The following is a 20,918-nucleotide window of genomic DNA, read 5'->3' on the forward strand; positions in this document are numbered from 1 at the left end:
GTATATGAATTAGCGGACGTTCTTGAAAAGTTGCTTCACCTAGGAGGATGTAGTGAACTCCATGTCCATTCTTATTGCGTACTTACTTTGGCCTAACTAACGCCTTATAGTTTCCATTATGAGTTCTAAGAGAGGACGCGTCAACTTTGCCAGTTCAGATATATAGTTTTCACAAGTAACCCCATCACTGTACAATTTTGACTAGTTCTGACATGTCCTTGTTTCGCTATCCCTCATCTATTGTTAGAACAATGAAAGTGTTAAAATTTGTAACAAAAGCCTGCAGCATAACACATACGCAGTTTCCGTTGTACATACATTGCTACAACCAATTTCAGAAATCAAATTGATCTAAAATGTTGAATAAATTTAAAAAAAAAAAAACCGAAAAACTGATAACATAATAATATACAATCTATACAAGATATTCGTCTATATCTGATATATAGTACAAAGTACTTCTAACAAATAAATAACAAAAATTTTGAAAGCAAATATAGTTTCAATTGACTTTCTGAGGCGTCCTCGTCAATCCTTATATATTCATTTAAGACTCGCCTCAATAAGACTCATTTCTGCTTGATCATTTTTCATTTGTTCACTAGGGAAAAACCTAAAGCAGCTACCAAACAGTACTCCATAGTTTTTTTTTTTTTTTTTTTTTTTAATATGATCAAGAGATATGTGCCTTTCGTGTAGCATTGTGACGGCTAGAAAGAAGTGGAGAAAGGGCAAAAGTCAGGTGGCCGCATCTCAATGGATGTGCGTACTCAATAAGTAAGTGTTACGCCTATAACGACTAAGCACTCACTATAGCGACGACCAAAATAAACTATACTACACGGAGCTATATCAAATTATTCGGATACGCTTGTGGATAATAGCGCTAGCTTTCAACTAAAATGGCGAAAGAAAACATTCTTTGTCCGCTATGATGGAGGAACGAGAGATACAGAGGCGAGACCATATGCAATAAATGTATTTTTGATAAGTAGATGTCATGCACGTGTCCATCAATGACGGGTGAAGTTTAACTTAGTCTTCCGAGATGCAAAGTGCGAGCAGCTCTGAGAGACGTTCAAGAGTAAATGGACGTTTTTAATTTTTCCTAGAAAATTGAAATATCTGTCTGATGGGAAAAATTTCTTGGAGTTCACGTAAAAGTTCGAACAAAGAACTTCACGTTCCCATTTAACTTCCTTTACTCACGATAGTGAATCATCTCTTGCTGATTTTTTGAATTCTAGAAGAAAGAAAGGAAAATTACTTATGGTATAGAGCGACATTTTTAAGCTAAACAGTGGCATTCAATTGATAAACATCAGACTTCGCGTCACACATATCCCATCTTATATATCGTTCAATCGAATTTCGTCAGGAACAGCTCTGCAGCAAACGACACACGAAACGTTAACAATAAGACAAAGAGTCTGAAATTGCCTTCTTAATGTTGGCTGGTTCCTCAAAAAGATGTGACATGGATCTAAATAGGTTGGAAGATAAGAAGATCTTGTATAAAATGCATTTATTTCTTGGATTAGGTTGTTATCCTGGACGAATTTTAGTCAACATAATCCTCTAATGTGAATGTGTAAGTCAAAACACTTTGTACAGTTTAGGCTAAGGACGTCATTGCCATACAAAAAATGCAAAAGACAGGAGAAAAGAGAGGAAGAGAGACTTTTCAGTATGTATTTTAAATTTCTATTTGTTCAGCCAAAGCGAAATTTTATTGAGATGCAACTGGCAAAACGTAAAAAATTCTGATATAAAACCAGAGACAGATAGAAAGACATATAGCTAAGTCGATTTCCTTACTTACCCTGATCGAGAACAAACAGACCTTGATTCCAACGCATACTTCAGTTTAGGTATATACTACGCTTGGTGGTGGCTCCAAAAGGTTCGTAATTGAGAGAGAAACAATTTTCCTTCTTGTTAAGTAAGGAATGATATCTTCATTTACTTCCCTGCAGTATTCAGCCTAAAAACATGCTAAGAGTTCTTTTTTGATGGTTTGATTGCTCATATTTTCCTTGTTACAGCAAATTACTTACAAACATTTATTGTATCTTCTATCTTTTCAGAATCAAAATAATTAATAAATAAATAAAAAAAAAAGCTAAAAAATGTTATTCAGATAATAAAATTAAAAATTTATTAACTAAAAAATTACAAATTATATTGAAAAGCAATCACTTGGTCATGAGTATATATATATAAAAATTTAGAAACAGATAATTTAAAAGAGAATCTGTAAGAGAAGATTTGTTCACCTTTTTTTTTACATATAGGAAACCTCTTTTCTGAAAATTAGCAAAAAAAAAAAAAAAAAAAAAAAAAGAGTAAAGAAAGAAAGAAAGCCCAACCAGGTAAATTCTCTCCATTAACAAGCAAATATTTTATTTTCTTCCTCTACTACACGACAACTATTATTAACGTACAACGATGACGACAACCTGCGGCAACATACGACATCAAATGCATCGGCGTTTCTTTAAAAACTCCACACCCACACCCATGGAACGGATGATAAATTAATAATAATTAAAAAAAATATAAATAAATAATAAATAAATAAATAAAATTGCAAAATAAAAAAAAAAAATAAATAAATAAATAAATAAAAAATTATACCAAATTATTTAATATTAATTTGAAAATGGCTTTTATGGGAAAACAAATGAAATGCTTCCATAAAACAATTGCGTGACATACCGCTTGGCACGCAATATGTACGCAACGCCACCGTCGACATTGCAACATTTTGGATAAACTGCACACACGAATTATATTATTATGAATATTGCTATACGCACACAAACGTTTGATTTGCAATGTTGCCAATGATGATGATGACATCGTATCTCTTGACACATCTTGTAATAACCGATGATTTTCGGCTTTTTGCATATAAACGAAACAATTCCTTAATAAACGACTGAAATTCATAATCCAAAATAATTAACATACAAACGAACACATCAATTGGACATTAAAACAAATATTGATTACGCAACATATTTTACATAACTCGCAATATTCCTCCCAAAACTGCGGAACGAAACATGGACGCTTTGTCATTTCACATCAAATTGTTGACATCCTTTGGTAATTGTACTTTCAAAAATATATATAGAGAAACAAAAAATTAAAAATAAAACCTTAAAAAAAGAAAACCACGAAAAAAGAAAACTAACACTAGCCACAGAGTAAGTCTAGTAGCAAAAAAAAAAAAAAAAAGAAAGACCAGACCGAACATTTGAGAGAAGAAGAAAGCTCTCAAAAGATTGTAAGCCTTAGATGAATTGGTGAAAGACAGCAGCTTTCATAAGCAACAGGCTCGTTGTTAATATTTTATTATTATTATTATTATTGTTGATATTGTTGTTCCCTTAATTCATTCGCTATTTGTTTTGTATACATTTTACGTGTACACAAACGCATGTAATCAGGAGAAGAAGAAGAAAGTAAAAGCAGCAGCCGTAAGCAATTTAAGCAAATAAATATTCAAGACTGTTGCCATTGTCGCTTAAAGTTGTGTTGTCGTCATCGCCATCACCACCATCATCGTCATCATCGCCCGTCGTAGTTGTCGTTGTGTGCGCGTTTTTGTAAATAATGGGGCTGCAAATGGCAGCATTGCCACAAGCAGCCAATTTTGTTGCAGTTTCCCTCATAATATTACTGATCTGGACGCCCGTTTTTATTGATGCAGTCCGTGAGTACATTTTTAAATAATAAATTTTTATATACGATAAAAAATGAAAAACATTTTCACATACTTTCCAAAGACCAGAAAGGCACCTCCTAGGCCTCTTAATATAGAATTAATGCTGCTAACAACAGCTTTGATTATAAAAGTAAAATTCCAAGGTCTGTTGAACGTAGATATCTCTTCCGATTCGATGCCATAGTTTAAGTTTCAGCCATACAATGCCGAGATAACAATCTTACATTTCTTTAAGTTTTCTTCTTTTTTTTTTCCTTTATTTTAATTTAAAATTTTACAAACGGTTCAAATCGAACTCATCAACAACTGCTCGTATGATAAATGGATTGATATTATGATAATTTAGCGCATTTTGCCTAAAGGGAGTCAGTTCAACTCAAGCATTAAAACCGAATATTTCAATGAAAAGAAAATACATTTTTTTTTTTAAAGAAACTTTATTCAGGACAGTTTTTTAAAAGACACTTCTAGCAGATTTTTCCATTATATTTATCACAAACACGTTTTCTTTTACCTACTTTGAATCGTACTTGGTGCCGCATTTGATGGCATGCATTGGCTAAATGGACACCTGTCTCCCGGTGAGAATAATTGCCTATCAGCTGTTGTAAGCGCCTGAATAGCTGAGTAGGTAAGAACCACAACTACCAAATCAAATCTGAAGGGCGAGTGAGGCACAACACTTATCGATTCGGCACACACCCACTAGGCTCCCATTGCTTTCTCTTTTCGTATTCCATAAGCAGGGAAAATCCGCTGTTTAAAAAAGGATTACTTGCTCCATGTGTATAACAAGTTGACTTGTTTCCCATAAATTTTCCACAGACCACTGAAATCAGAGTAAATTTATATGTTTTCAATCGTTCACTTGGTTCATTTTTATTATCGAAACGTATAAATCAAAGTATTTCTCCGAGCTTATCTCTGCGCATTGGTCGGGAGAAAAAAGGTGCCTCCCGTACGCTTTAAATTTCTTTCCTTACAAACTCGTCTAATGTACAAAATCGCTAGAAAGTCACGTAAAGCTGATTTTGTTACTACCCGCTGTTCTTGCATCGTCTTCGTCAATTATCAAAGCAGAAGGATTTGTTAATATTCTGTTTGGCAAAGGAGGTTGGCTCTAATTTGCTTTTGAATTTGGTATGACCGGGAAATTGACCAGAATTTCTAGCATCCCAATGTTCGCCACGAGATCCATCCGTAGCGCTTAAATCACTTTCGATTTTATGATGTGAAATATATCCTTAGAAGTTATATAACAATCACTGTCACTGGAGCTTGATTCACTTTCAGATAGAAAAGAAACTCTCTGTTTTCTAGGAACCCTATGAGACGCATCAGATTCGATATCTGATTCGTTTTCCCTTATTTGCGTCAGCTGTTCCGAAATTCAAAATGACTTCGATTCTTTACCATTATATAGCGATAGAACTAAAACATTTACTTACTTATTTTTGTGTTACAATTCAACTCTCTTGACTCGACTCATCTTGCCTTGCGCAAGTAGTTCTCCTATGTGAACCTTTTACTGTAGCTATCTGTATCTAGTTTTGTTGTGATATTTTCTTACTAATACCTTTTGATTTGCGATAAGTTCTAGGAATGGTTGTCTTTTCACCAGTCGTTAGTTCCATCGGCATATAAAGCATCATGAATCTGTATTTTGGATTAATATGGTTATCATTATTACTAAGCCATAGCTACTTCATGAGATGTGGGAGGGGTTTTATATTTTTGCTCGCGTACACTCCTAGGACGGTTACAACCAAAAGAAAGTGCACTTACATGCCACTTACTGAATGCGCGCACTGAGGAAACCCTAACGTAACAAACAGAGATCCTATGTACCGCTAGGCCTTTTCAATACCGGCGGTGCCTGTTGGTCTCCCTTCGGCTCCAAAAAAGTTGGTGAGTCAATTTGACTCACATCCGTCGTAATACATGCACGTTTCCCAAATTAAAGGATGAGATGGGAAAGAAATTTTTGTTTGTATAATTTTCGTAGTTTTATTAAAACCCAATGCTAGTTAGTTTTCCCCTCTTCTATAGCAATAGAATCGTAAATGAGTGAAATTTACTCGCATCGGAAATTTAGTTTTAATAGTCCTTAAGAAATCTCTTATGTGTATTAACACATTCGCGGACGCTCAAGCGAATTCATGTCATTTCATATTCTATTCCTGATTAATAAATGAATCCTTATTGTATATCTTTAAAGTAAGTATAGGAATTATAAAAATTTTTTATTTGTAGGAAGACATAGTTACAACATTATTAACTCAAAGCAAATTTTATAATTTTAATCCTTACTCGAACGATACCAGCTTGCTTGACCCAGCTCCAATAGAAACGGTCCTGAATACATTTTGCTCCAAGTACTAAAAGTTCTGTTTCAAACCACAGGAGCATTTTCATAAGAGAAGTTTTGCTGCTTTGGCAGAGACAAAGAATGGAGTTTGACTCTTGGAAAAAAATTTTATTTCTCTTCGTCTAGATTGCAAGCATTCCCTATACGATTCATTTTTTCGAATTCTTCAAACATTAAACTTGGTTTCTTCAATACCGACCTTTATAAGATTTAAAAAAATGAATTCAAACATCCGAAATTCTATTTAAGGGCGAAACAAAGGAATGCCTTGAATTGGTTTTTCTCATTTCCAATCAGCAAAAAAGCTTCTTCTTTGTTTTCTTCAATTTTCAATAGTTTTTCTAAATTGAAAAAAGAAGAACGAAAAAAACCTATCAACTTTTGATCCTTAAAAACCGTAAGTTTTCTAAATAATTGCTATTTGGATGATTGGAAAATTAAAATGTAGCATAAGTTTTTTTTTTGTTAAATGTTTTCTAATACTTTGTGGAAATGGAACTCAACAAGTGTTTACTAGATCTCCCTCTCCCCTGCATAGCATCGAAAAAACTTATTATAAATTTTTTTTTCAATTTCCATATAATTCTTGCTTCGAAATATCCATTTAGGCTGCCATGAATACGCTACGCACACATATGCATATAAAATAGATTTCCATAAATTTCCTATTTGTTCTTCAATTAGAATTTCAATTACAATATATATGCATCTAAAATGTAATTAAAGGCAGAGCTACTAGTGAAAGAGAAAGACAAGGAGAGATAGGGAGAAGAACAACATCCCGGTATAGTAGATAAAGATTGTTGTCAACATTTAATAATTACCGTATAGAAAGTGCATAGAATTGTGTAAACCTTTACTCTATTTCAAAATTGTTACTTTAGAAAGTAATTTTCTTTGCCATACTAAGTGCGCCGGCATAGTAGATGAAGGGTAAAGCAAATTGTGTGCACACAGTCTAACAGAGTTTGTCCGTGTAATGATGACTTTGTAATGAGTTTAACTAGGCTATGTACATATATGGTATCTTCTTAGTAACTGAACACTTATTAAGGCATATGCATATGAGACCGGTGTGCGATGAATTCACACACGGTTATGGCAATGTGTCAATCAATATGAACACAATGCGGAACAAATGCATACATATTAAAAGGTTATATAAATGGCTAAATGCTTAGCTGACCTAACCAATCATCGTCGTCATAATTATCTGGCCCCCGTTTTTCCCATCCATGTCTATGATGTCTAAATCGAAATTTATCAGAGACTTCTAATGCAATGCATTGAAAACTCTTACATTAGCATCGAATCTCTATGCTATAAACACTGACATCGCTTTATTTATGTATGCCGCTTCTCCTCTCCTTTCCCTGCCAATCCTCGTGCTTTGTAATTGTACAATCCAATCGACAAAGACATTAGAACTCATTTCGAAAAAGATTTCGATGTCTTAAATGTAATATACGTGAATGTGGCTGAATGAATGAATGAATGTAAAGTATGTGAGTGTGCTTGAATGAATGATCGAATGAATGAATGAATGAATGTATTGCAATTGTAAATCGATTGCTTTTAAAATACCGAAAATTTCTATTTCTATTTTAATCATGGCACATGTCACACTTCAACTCCCTGACAGTTACACTTCTCTGCCCTGAAAACAAATTCATGTAAATTTAATGGAAAAGAAGAATTAAACATATCGAGCATTTTCCACAAAATTAATCTCTACATCATGCTAAGGTCTTTGTACAAATCCGCTCGTTGCTTTAAACGAAATCCAAAAAAAATTAAATTCATCTTACTCACTGACTGATGAATTTTATTCCTCAACATACACTGATGTCTAATTCGAAATTTATCGTTATTTTATAACGATCCCAAGTTAATCATTAGTTCAACCCTAACTAAATTTCTTTTCCCTATTGATTGTGGGCTTTGCTTGGTTTATTTTTTTAGTCAACTCTTCAAATTGCTTTTTAAAAATCACTGCAAATTATCGAGAAAAGTAATTAAGAATATTAAAGCTAAGCATCACGGCTGAAATTACATGCACTAACGAGTCAAAGTGTTAGGTATACAACTAAGTTATGCGTATTTGTTTAAAAAAATTCAAAATTTATTTAGTTGTTCTAAGTTTTCTTAACCGAACTATTCACCAGCACTACGTATGCCACTAGGCCGTCACAGTGGAATCTACTTAGTTTCAAGGTCAAACAACGAAAATATCGAAGTATACTAAGTATAACTGGACAGCGAGCTGAACAACTGCTAAGCAAAACAAAACTAAATCTGGAAAATAATTTGCAATTTGCAGAAGAAGGTTCCGGTCCGAATTAAAAATCGCTTCCTCGTTTTTTTTTTCCGCCTTCTGACGGGCATTGTCACTTTTCGATTTCCGCATTCCGAAGCGCATTACTTACTTTGGCTGGGGAGCTTTAGAAGCTCTACAACTTCGTTGTGAATGAATTCTTTCCAACGCTAGGGGCAGCAGGGAAGTATTATCCTCGAGACTATCATTTTTGCACGAAATCTTGCAAATCATTTTCTAGTCGTTTGACAGCTTATTATATTTTCGCTCCAAGCCAATCATGCAGTGCCGAACTACTGCTCGTTGATATAAACTCTTTACACTTTCATAAACCCGAGGGGGCGGGTTCACGACGCATCTGTCAGATGTGACCATTTTATATGGATCTTTTTATAAAACCGTCGATTTCATGTTAGCGGCGATTCGCAGATGCAACGGATGGATAAATAAAAGGAATGTCTCGTGCACTACATCACTTATTGTACAAGCACGATTTAGGTAGCACGGAGGTATGCAAAATAATTTGAGAAAAATCCACCGATCCATTCAAAATCTATTTCTAAATTGCCCGTCGATAGGAGCAGCTACAGTTTATTTCAAAAGCTCTTTGTTTATTTAGAAAATTTGTAATTATTACCTTACGCAAGTTATGCTTCACGGATATGTTAAGTCTGTGCAGACAACGCTCAGAAGAACTTAAAATAGATGCACATTTTATTATACCGATCTGTTCGCCATTGTCAGTCTGTCCGTCTGTCCATCTTGTAATCTTATATTCAACCTACATATAGCAATTTTTGAGATGTTTCGATGAAATGTGATACACAACCTTGTTCTAGGCCTAAAGAGAAGCGGTATTAAAAATGCTTCCGGATTGGACCATCTCCCTACATAATGCTTTTTTTTTGAACAGTCGACGCGATATGCTATGTATTGAGCGGAACGATGTCGGTGGACGCTTATCTTTACTTGTCTTTTTTTCAAATTTATGCTAGAGCAAGCCTTTACGTATTATAGTTGTGTGCAGCTTCACAGTATGTAAAAAGAAACATTGTTTTTGGGCCAGTTTTTCTTCATGTCTTTCAAATTTTAGTTTTATGTTAAGTTATGTTTATGAATTTTAAAATTCATTTTTTTATTTTATGTTAAACACGTCCCCATAATGACGTGGTGCAGAGCACTGATGGGTTTTAGTTCTTGCAATTAACCTAATTTAACGAATTTAAACAACTTGTGTTCTCTTTTTCAAACACATAAAAAAAAACGATTTTCTATATTTTTTTTAACTGCGCATTTATTTTAAATGTTTTGCAAACACTGAAGTAAAATACGCTTGCATATGTCGGATAAACAAATATTTGTTGTTAGGTCATCTCTTAAATCAAAAGAAAAGAATAACTTTCCATTTCAAGTAGAAGTTCAAAGCATCAAAATTGATTTTCTGATGAAGAGCACAATGGAGTCAACCTTTTAGGCATATAAACTAACATCTCGGATGATGGATAAAATAAATCCATCGTTTGAAACAGATCCGAAATTATTTGCGAAAAAAAATATATCAAAAATTGCCATCTTATCCATACTCAATTTGGTGCAAAACCCATTGTGAACTGAAACAAATCTACTTTGAAATTAACTGCGCGGCTTAAGCAAAGGCAAGCACCTACGGCACCTTCGACATATAGCAATCAGTTTAAAATCTTGTACTCTGTAAGAATTTCTTAGAGGTAATCGGTACGTGTTGCTTGGTTTCACGAAAGGAACAGAGTAACTTTTATCCGCCCAGGATTTAATAATAACCTATTAGGTTACATACGATAGGCAAAAGAGCGGAAACGAAAGATACGCTACTTACTTGAAATTATTTTCCATGAAACATCTTTCCTATCAACTGTAGAGTAATAGGAAAAAAAAAAAGATGAACAAATAAATAAAACGTAAAACAAGGGAAACCAGTGATAAGGTTGCAACTTTTCTAATCTCTGATTAACTGGAATTTTAAAAGTAAATAGCAACACAGTACTTACTACTTACGGCACAAGGATATGTTAAGTTTGAGCGGATGTATGCAACACCGACTTACCAATCGACATGAATCGTTTGTCCGTCCTTTTTGTTTTCCTGATCGACGAACCGTCATTTTTGAGATATTTTGGTAAAATTTCGCACGTTCAAAGATTTTGGCCCAAGGACGATGTCCATTGAAAAAGAATCGGATCGGATCACTTCTCCGACCATTTCCCATAAAACGCATTTTTTTTGAAAAGTCTTTATATGAATAACTGCAGACCTGCGTGGTGCACCGGTCGTTCACTAAAGTTTTTTTTCTTCTAACTACTTTCAAATGTATTTCAATTTAGTGAGATTTGGTTCTCTGCGCTTCAACCGTTTATAATATAAAATATTTAATGTAGTTTTCTACAAAGCAATGAAAAACCGATTGCAGATAATATATTACAATGTACTTTAACTTCATGCCATTAAAGTATAATAAGTGCTTTTTCTAGTATTCTTCCTTCTTACTATTAGGCCTCCATGCACTATCCTTAGAAACTGACTAATTTATGGTTATGTCAGTGGTTGTTTTACTATTTAGATTTGTTGCCAGTAAATGAAAAATAAAATGAAAAGGAAATGAATAGCCATTCATTAATAAAAAAAAATATAAAAAAGAAAAAATTAAAAAAAATAAAAAAATATTTAAAAAAATAAGCAAACGAAGACCACTGTACACAATTTTTTTTTTTTTTTTTTTTTATATAAATATATAATATAAGTGAAATGAAATGATTGTTTAGTTATTAATTTAAATTTTAAATAAAATATGACTGGTGCATGCGTTATTATAAACTAAATTTAAAATTTCTAAACACCTCGAAGGCGTACATTTTGTGTAATAAAATGCTAGGAACATAGTAACTGTTGCTCTCTAAGCAGCCTTAGATGTTGACTTGTACTTATTTTAGGCGAAATGTACAAAATTAAAATTTATGTGTTTGACAATTTTAAAAAGGTTTAAGTCCTGGCTTTTAGTTATTCGAGTTTTTATTTCTTTTTTTTTCTTTTCGGCAATAATAATATAGATATATTTACATTTGTAAAAAGCCTGCTCTCTGTTTTATGTCTCATGTGTGCTATGGACAATTGGCCATTAACACAAGCAAGCATATGCTGGTTGGATGTTTTTGGATTTTTAGCTAAAAGCATAAGTTAAATAAAACTTTTTCTCTTTGTTTTGCTGACTCTATTCTCTTTTCTTCTTCTTCTTTTGCTTGTCCAGTAACAAAACTAATCGTTCCCATTTTTATTTGTTGTTAAGTTTTGCAGCAATTTCATAACTATTTCTTATGTTGGTTATATCATGGCTTTACATAGCTTTCAGTCTAAACTATTTTAAGGGAATTTGTTTAACACAAATTTTTCCAGTTACTTTTTAAGCACACTTTTCAAAATATTTGTTAAAACAAAGTTTTTCTATATATAGTTCAGTACCGTACAGTTTTACTCTACTAATTGCACTAGGGAGATGAAAAAATCAAAAGCTCTTCATACAGTCCGAGCATATGGATAAGTTTTTGCCGATTTTTTTAATAAAATTGAATATTCTTTCAAAAAAAAAAAAAAAAATAAATAAATAAATAAATAAAATAAAAAATTGCATAACATATTTTTTTCAAAGCATTGTCCTTCACTAGTTACTATTTTTGCTCCATTGAACATGAATTCCATAGAACTGCACACAAGAAATAACTATGTTAGGAGGTCGTACTACGGGAGGAATTGTAGCCTAAACACACCATAAATCAATGGAAGTGATAATAGTAGAGATAGTACGCCATGGTCTGCATTCTGAATCAATCCCATGAACATTCCATGAGCAGGCTTTGTAAAGTCACGCTGAGCGTTTATTAAGGTTTAGATGAGAGCCAAACGTGTTGACCTCTCTTTAGCCGCATGCCAATGAAACGACTTGACAAAAATATATATTTTAAAATAAATTATTATGTTAAATACATTTATGTACATGTCATATACAGTTAACTAGTTAAGAGACTCATTAACCATTAGAAAATTAAACACCTTGGCTAGCATAGAAAGTGGACTTGAATTGTCATTAAGCCGGAACAGAAGTATAATCGGGCCAGAGTACCACCAGAATATTGTAAAATGATTCGAAAGCTAATAACATTGAATTCCAACTTTGCAATAAAAGTATTAACTATCGATCCCTAAAGTAATGCGATCGAACATCGTAATTAGTCGAATGAGTTGTGCAACAGCTCAAAGAGGATGCTGATTTCTTGAATAAAGCCATGACATGCCTTGCGGGCCACGTAGCCCATTTGCTATTCCGTATCTAATCCCATACTTTATTCATAAGCCTGTGTTTCCCATCAAAATTGTTTTTTCCAGGAATTTTGAGCAGCTCCTGCAATTTAATCAAATCAAATTGGCCTTGGACCTTCCATTAAAGTGTTAAATGGGCATCAGACTCTGCGATCGAATGTAAACAATTTTAACAAAAACGAATATTGTCTCTCCGTTAAATGGTAGACATTGACAAGGTGAAATTTCTAGAAAACGTACCGCAAATGCCACAACAGAACCTCATACGAAAATCGAGTATTCTTCCCATTAAACAATTTTGTGCACACCTTTTTTTAGAGACCGATTAAAAATCTTTTTATTTGTATATCTTTTCGTCAAGGGTTTTTTTTTATCAGCTTGAGCTAATAATTATATGTATGTACGTTCTTCCTGATAAAAATTAAAAGCTCACAAGTTACATTAATCTAAAGTGAGACATGAAAAGAATATTTTCTCATTGAACCTAACAATAGGAGAGGGAAGTGCACTCTTTAAAAGCCACCGTCAGGATCTTATTAAATTAATTTTCCTTTTAATTTCTCTTCTCTTCTCTTGATTTAAAAAGGAAGTATACTTTTAGTGGGAAAAAAGGGGAAATAAAAATAAATAAAATTTCTCTTTAATTAAACACTTAAGTGCCCACTTATAAAATCTTAACTCTTATCAAGTGATCCATCATACAACTCATTAACACTGGCAAAAAGAATAATAGAAGAACTAACAATAATAATAACAACAATAACGTTGGATAAAACAAGAAGAAAAAAGAAAAAAATTAAAAACGAAGGAAGCTATAAAAATATCACTTGACTGTAACAAAATTGCTTAAGAGATTTTTTTTTTTTTTTTTTTTTTTTATAAGCATTTTGTACCGAAACAGAAAAGCGAAAATCCACATATATATATATATATGTATGTATGTACATGTGTATAAAGATGGATAGATTCGTTCTTTTTAAACAAAAACCAAACGAACGGCTCTTGAGAAAAAATTGCGGAGTGCTACTGCTCCTGCCTCTTTTTTTTCTTCTCAACTCTGTACTTTTACTTTGTCCTGATGTTGGAAAATGAACATTAAGTGTCACTCGTGTATGCTTAACGCCTTAACAGTGATTATATAACGTAGACAACTACTACAGTATTCAATACACTGTACAGCATGCATGCATACATGCATGCTTAAAACAAAAACACTAACAAAAAAAAAAAAAAAAAAAAAAAAAAGAACAGACTCTTTACGCGTATATATGTATAAATGTAAAACATAAAACAAAGCTTCATGATGTGTTAAGAAGGATATCATGATACTTAAGTGTAAAGTGTACAATAGTCCTAAAAAAAAAAGAAAAGAAAAAAACGGCACATTCAACGGAATAAGCTTGTATGGAGAGTAGCGAGCCGATGCAGTGGAAGAGAGAAAAAGAAGAAATCGAACATTTTCACTAAGTCCTTTTAATTTTTTTCCTTCTTTTCTATTTTATTGTTTTGGAATTTCATGTTTAATCGCTCTGGTTACATTAAATTCTTTTTGTTGCTTTTTTCCTCTTTTTTTTTTTTTTTTTTTTTTTTTCTTGTTATTAAACTTCAGGGAAAGAAGTTTAAATTTTTAGAGTTTCCATTGCTACTGGTAGTGCCGTAAGAGGAAAGCAAATGAATTCCATTGTTTATAAATTGAATGACGTATAAAATGTATTTCCGCTATATGTTACTTTTTTGTTGTTGCTCTTCGTGTTCTCTTTTTCTCCGACAGTAGCCTAAGTGCTTGGCAGTGGCGCTATTGCATTATTGCAGTAATACAAATAAATATTTTGTTTCTTTTTCTAAAGCTTTTTCATTTACGTATAGACATATTCACATATATAGTCATTTACTTTGGATTTTCCCATTACTTCAGTCACTTACAATCAAACTGATAGCAGTTAAATTTGGTACTGAAAGAAACAAATTAAGGAAGTTACCTCAACCAACAGCCTGCTCTCGCTCCCCAACTCCCACCTGGCGAGTTGGATTTTTACATGTTTCCCTAAAACAAGAGATATGCTAATTTCATTAATCCGCTTGTCACAATCATATCCCATGAATTTTTTCTTTCCTTTTGTTTGATATGCTCAAGTCCAAAGTCAGTAGTCTTTTGTTTCGTGCCTTTATACGCGGAAAGAAATCCATTCATTACAGTTTAGCGTGGATGCTAAGCCAGAAAAACTCTTATTTACTGACTGGAGAAAAAACAAGCTTAAAATCAAAAGTCTGTACGAGAGGACTCACAATATCCCCGTTCAAATACCTTGAGGCGAAAAAAAGGGAAGAAAATGAGAGAAATCGAAGAAATACTTATTTTCGTTGATGGTTATTCAAAATTCGCCCCAAGGCGAATAAATCTTTCTTACTTATTATCACTATCCTCTACTTACACTGCATATTTATGCATGTGTAGATATGCTAACATACCGTAGTTAATATTATAACCATCAAGTTGGGAGGATATAAAAGTAAGTGAATGCATACGTAACCAGTGAATGGTGAGTTATAATGGGTGTGTGCGTGTACATTTAATATATATGTACGAATGTATAAGTGCGTCGTAGTAGATGCATATATTTGCAGTACAATATAACGCTGGTAAAATAATATTTATTTTATTTGAATCCTTGAGGAAATGTGCTTAAAAGCAATAGTAGCTATATATACACCACCACCTACTCTCATACGAACAAATATAACAACGTAGCACATCAGCTTTTCCAGAATAGCAATATAATAGTTGTACAATGTACTAGTGCAGAGAGAGTATGCCGTGTGTGCAGCAAGTAGTTATCACATGCACTTAGTTATGCTTGAGTTCACTTTCAAGTAGTGTTTATATGATTTAGTTTAAGTGATTTTCTGTATACATAGAACTTTTTTTCTTTTTTTTCCTCTTTTTTTCATTTTTAATTTTTCCTTTCCAATAGAGTTTCTGCAATAAAAAGGTCTTTTACTTTGTTCCGTCCCCTTTCATACCAGGAAGTAAGTTGAAGTTTCCCATTTTCAAGTGCGCGTATGTGTATGCGTTTGCATTTTAAATACCAGGTCAATTGATATCATTTTCTAATAAGTAGTAGTTTATTTCTGTAAATAAGGATAATAAAAATTTTTTTAAAAAATTCTTTCTCTTCAAACCAATTTCTAATCATGCATTATTTTATTTAAATAGATTCTCAATATCAATGACTTCTCAATAACTTTGATATGTACATGGGACACTTTTTCTTAGCATTTCTTCAAGTTCTTCGGTTTTACAAGAAAACTGCTTAAATTTATTGATTCAAAGTAATACTTTTATTTAAGAAAAAAAAAAAAAATGCGTACAGTGGAGCATGTTGAAATTTTCAAACTAACCTTCATGACTGTTTTCCCTTTAGCTCACACTTATGCAGGATTGAAGAGTAAGTTTGCCGTTTAAGTTGTATTATTGCTTTCATGGGTTCTTGCTTGAAAAGTCTTTACATAAAGTAAGTCGAAACTCGAATATTTGACATCTATTGGCTTGAGGTAAATGTGTGTTTGTTATCTGATTTGAAACTCATCTTAGAAAAATATCAGATTGTAAAAAGTCTTTATTCATGGACCTTAACCTACTTGCCTGTTAAACTTGAATTCTTACTATTGCTATCTCTATTACTGTTACCGTCACTGTTGCTATTGCTCCTACTATTAGTATTACTATTACTGTATAACTGCTACTGCTATTATAACTTTCTTTACAACCGTTACTGTACTACTACTATAACTGATACTATCTCTAATAGTTCAAATATTACTATAATCATTAGTGTGATCGTTGTCATTACTCTTATTGTAGCTATTACCATTACTATTACAATCATCACTCTTACTATTGTTACTGTTACTCTTACATTAATGCGGTTATTATTACTGTAACCATTCATTTATGTGTTCTTATCACTCTAATTACTTCAAAAATAGGGCAGGTTGACACAATATTACACGAGTTTACATCAGACAGACAAACGGACAGAGAAGCTTAAATCGATTCAGCAAGTGATTCTGGATTGACTTATATAATAAAAGATGGGGCATTTTCTTCTGAGAAATTTAGTATAGTTAGTATGCATTGTACCACAGATGATGTTAAATATAAAAAAACTCCATTCATTATCATCCTTACAAAGACCATAACTAAAGTTATCACTATTTCTGTCACTATTTCTATCACTATCGCTATTGCTGCTACGTAACTATTACTAACTATTACTATTACTGTTATTGTTACTCTTCCGATAAGTATTACTGAACTATCACTACAACTGTTATTAGAATTACTATTACTGTTAATATAACTATAGCTATATACTGTGATTGTCACTACTGCTATTATCACTTCAAAAACGTTTCACTTTATTGCTTGATATTTTTTTGAAAACTTCAAACTTAGATTCTTAACGTTGTTTCAATGGAAATTAATAAAATTGAAGAGATCGCATACTTTTAGACCTCAATAATTCGAAATCACATCATTTGTTTAAAAGCAATTAATTTTCTATTTTTAGTTTTCTCTCCCCTCCCTATATATATTTTTGCATTTCCGGAAGAAAACAAAAAGAAAAATTTCAATGGAAACATAAAATCTGCTTTAAACTTTTTAAGCTCCTAAAAGTATGCACATAAATTTTTGGTAAAACATATGGTGCTTTTCTCTCGCGGCATGAGAAATATGCTATGTATACAACATACCCAAAAATTATGGGCAAAGAAAATAGTTAGCAAAAAAAAGGGGTTACACACGACCACACTTATACAAACTTGCTGAAGTGTAAGTGCGTTTAAACTTTATATGCGTGGTTTTTTAGGGGGAAAATGGAAAGTTTATTACCGTAGGGAATCAAGTAAGAAATATAAGCAAACAACAGCTATGCACACATGAGTATAATTGTGGCCTATTTTTAGGCTGAGTTTATTGAAATTTTATATTTTCTGCTAGGAATGGGAAAAGCAATAAAAAAAAATCTATATATGTGCACACCCTATGAAAAATCGAGAAAGCGCGAACGACAAGAGTAAACGAAATGTAGAAGAAAAAGAAAGAGGCAAAGAAGGTTTTTTTTTTTTTTTTTAAATTAGTTACCCGGTTTCTGTCTGAATAATCTCAGGTTGGATCTTTTTAAGATATTGATAATAAATTGTTAAGTTATCAAAGTTCATAAAAAATATTGTAGAAAATTATTAACATATCAAAGCATTAAAGCATTCACTTAATTAAAATGAAAATTTTTTCATTTATTTAGCTTTCCTCAAATATTTCATGTTAAGTTTTCATTTTCCGTTAAATATACAATTAATTACGCATATATTGGATTGTTTTTTTTTTTTCAAAACGAGATTTATTCTTAATTATGTTATTTACAGTGCTTAGGCAAGAAGAAAAAAGTTGGAAGGCAAAAAAAATTTTATTATTATCGTTGCTTGCGCTTTGCATTTTTCCTTCTGTCCTATCTATATATATGTTTGTTTAACTTTTAATGCAAAAGAAGATTTTTAAAAGTCTATGTAACACCTTTTCGCTATTTTCTTTTTATACTTTCTTTCGAGCTCTCTTATGAACCAATAATTCAGTAGCGACTTTATTCGAAGGGCTCTTTTAAAACTTTCTATACTTATTCTTTTATGATTTCACAACACGCCAATGGATAAAGTTAAAAAACGCAGGTGTGTAAGTTCTTATAATGATGATGGAATGTCATCAACAAAGTGTTAGTTGTAGTAAATTGTAACCATGAAAAATTACACGAAAGACGGTTTATACTGTATTTTAGTTCGTTTTCACATCTCTAGAATTAAATGTAATTATCTTTGCATTTATGATATCTGTTAATAAAGTAAGCTCAGCAAAACAAAAATCAAAACCATATTTAAAAGTAACAAAAATTTTCAAAAATTTTTGATAATAAATTGATGGCCTAAAAACATGTTTCCAGTCGTCCCTTTACAATGAAACATAATCCATTAAGCGATTTGCAAATCTGTTTACATAGAAGTACGTTCATCGCGGGCCGAATGCCGCTGCATTTGGTGGCAGAGTAAAAATCTACATAAAAACAAAAGGATGCTACTTGTCAGAAATGTAAGATGTTCTTAAGTTTCTTGTTTGTTGCTTTACTTTTTTCAAACCCCTGGTAACATGACCAACTGAAACCAATGAATCTACTATTGTTTTCGAGGCAATAATTGCCATTCGTTTTACGTACTATATGTTCATATAAAAAAAAAAGAAAAGAAATTGTAATTTTAGGCTGACACATTAACATAAAAGTGTGGCATAGTTTACGCAGCATATAAACAAAAGATGTCTGATAAAAAAAAAAATAAAAAAATAAAAAAATTTGAATGTTCTAGTTTCTCTACAATATTAATTATAATATAACGTAGAAATGTTTTTGAAAGACTCTACAAATATTTAAACATCTTTTATTTAACGTTTCAATGCTTCCTTTTTAAAACTAGTATAACAAGGCTGCCACTAACGATATAAAATATTAACAAATTTTTCCAACCATAAACATTATAAGTTTATGTGGACAAAGTATGCAAATTACCCTATACCAGACCATTAGGGTAAATTGTAAAGAAAAAAATTTTTACCATCTTTTTTCTTTTTTTGTTTTTTTTTTCATTTACTCGAATATTTTTATTTCCTTTGGCTTTTGAAATTATGGCAGTAGGGTCATAATTTATAAAATATATTTTGATAGCTATATTATTGTTTGGCTTCCTATCAAAATTGTGGCCATTAAGTTAAGAAAAAAAGAATGCTATAAAAATCATTTTAAAAAATTATCAAAAATTACTAATTAATGTTATAGCGTGAGTTAAAGCATAAAATTCAAGGCATACCACTTGTAGAAAATTTAATTTCATTTAACATTTTTTTGTTTTTCTCGTTTTTCTTTTACTCTTGTTCAAAGAGAAATTTCTATTTCTATTAAAAACTGAAAAAATTTTATATGTATGCACACTCTGTGTCCTTTACAGGAAAAGCAAATTCCTTTGTGGATATAAAATGACGAAATTTAAAAAAAAAAATAAAAAAGGAATATAACTAAATAAAGAAATAGAAGAATAAAAATCACAGTAATCCAACGACTTACAAAATGACTTTTTCTCGTTTTTTCTTTTCTTTTTTTTTTTTTTTTTTTTTTTTTTGTTTCTTCCTCGAGGAATTCGGAGAATTCATTTTCCGTTTGTTGCTTTCATTGCCATACTTTGCATAGTTTTGTCTGACTAGCTTATAAACATGTAAAAAAACAAAGAAAAAACCACACGTAGATCAGGCCATATATAAACATACGCATACATGTGCTTTAGCAAAGATGAAAAAGCGGAAAAAAACTGTGTATAGAACTCAAAGCTATACGTTTTATTGGATCAGATAAGTGTAATGTACAAAAAAGCAAAACTTACTTAGTAATTATAGACAACAAATAAATTATATTAAGCTCGCGCAAAATATATGAATAGTCACTGTAGTCAAAGAGACTCATTTATGCGTCTCGTGACACATATCCACTTTTAATTAATTATTACACCCCACACCACTTATGCGGCCGGGCTGTATTAACTTTGCCTGGATGTAAGCAACACACCCCAAGAAGAACTTATGATACACTAAGCTTGTCTGGTCTTCTCGTTCTCTTTCGTTACCGAAAATTGTGCCGATATTTTGATGAAATTTGGTATTTTCACATATTTTGCCCCAAGGAGCCACACTAATGAAAATGATTCGGATCATATCACTTTCTCTACCACTTTCCAAATGAGGCCTTGCTTTGGAAAGTCGTTCTATGAATAACTGCAGAGTGGTGCAAGGTATTGAATGGTGAGAGGCTGTTTTTACTTGCCTTTTTTTTTATATTTTTATTGTAACAAAGCCTTGCATTATATTGCAGTTACGTCCGGACTTTCGTCATACAAGTCAGCATAGTGTTTGTACGTAACGCTATAGTGCTCCAAAGCTAATCATTCCGATTAAAAGGTGCATTTAGCATCCATAAATATATTTATCTGTACTGTTTAGTCTCTGACCTGATTTGAAAGTCAAGAAGTGAAAACTAGATATTTAACCTAAAGCATTCTGAACT

The 20,918-nt window shown here is 32.1% G+C and overlaps 1 protein-coding gene across 5 annotated transcripts in view; it reads left to right on the forward strand.

Moving 5' to 3' along the window:
* Window positions 1-2,620: 2,620 nt before the first annotated feature.
* The window catches only part of LOC119634117 (tyrosine-protein phosphatase Lar), a 273,949-nt gene continuing 255,651 nt past the window's right edge, over window positions 2,621-20,918 (forward strand). For all 5 annotated transcript variants that reach the window (XM_038028064.1, XM_038028067.1, XM_038028063.1 and 2 more), the window contains exon 1: window positions 2,621-3,721. In XM_038028064.1, the coding sequence (XP_037883992.1) occupies window positions 3,622-3,721 (100 nt within the window). In that variant the 5' untranslated portion in view covers window positions 2,621-3,621. The remainder of the gene's footprint in view (window positions 3,722-20,918) is intronic.

This window comes from Glossina fuscipes, unplaced genomic scaffold (genome assembly GCF_014805625.2).
Source record: "Glossina fuscipes isolate IAEA_lab_2018 unplaced genomic scaffold, Yale_Gfus_2 2, whole genome shotgun sequence".
Classification (NCBI taxonomy): Eukaryota; Metazoa; Arthropoda; class Insecta; order Diptera; family Glossinidae; genus Glossina; species Glossina fuscipes.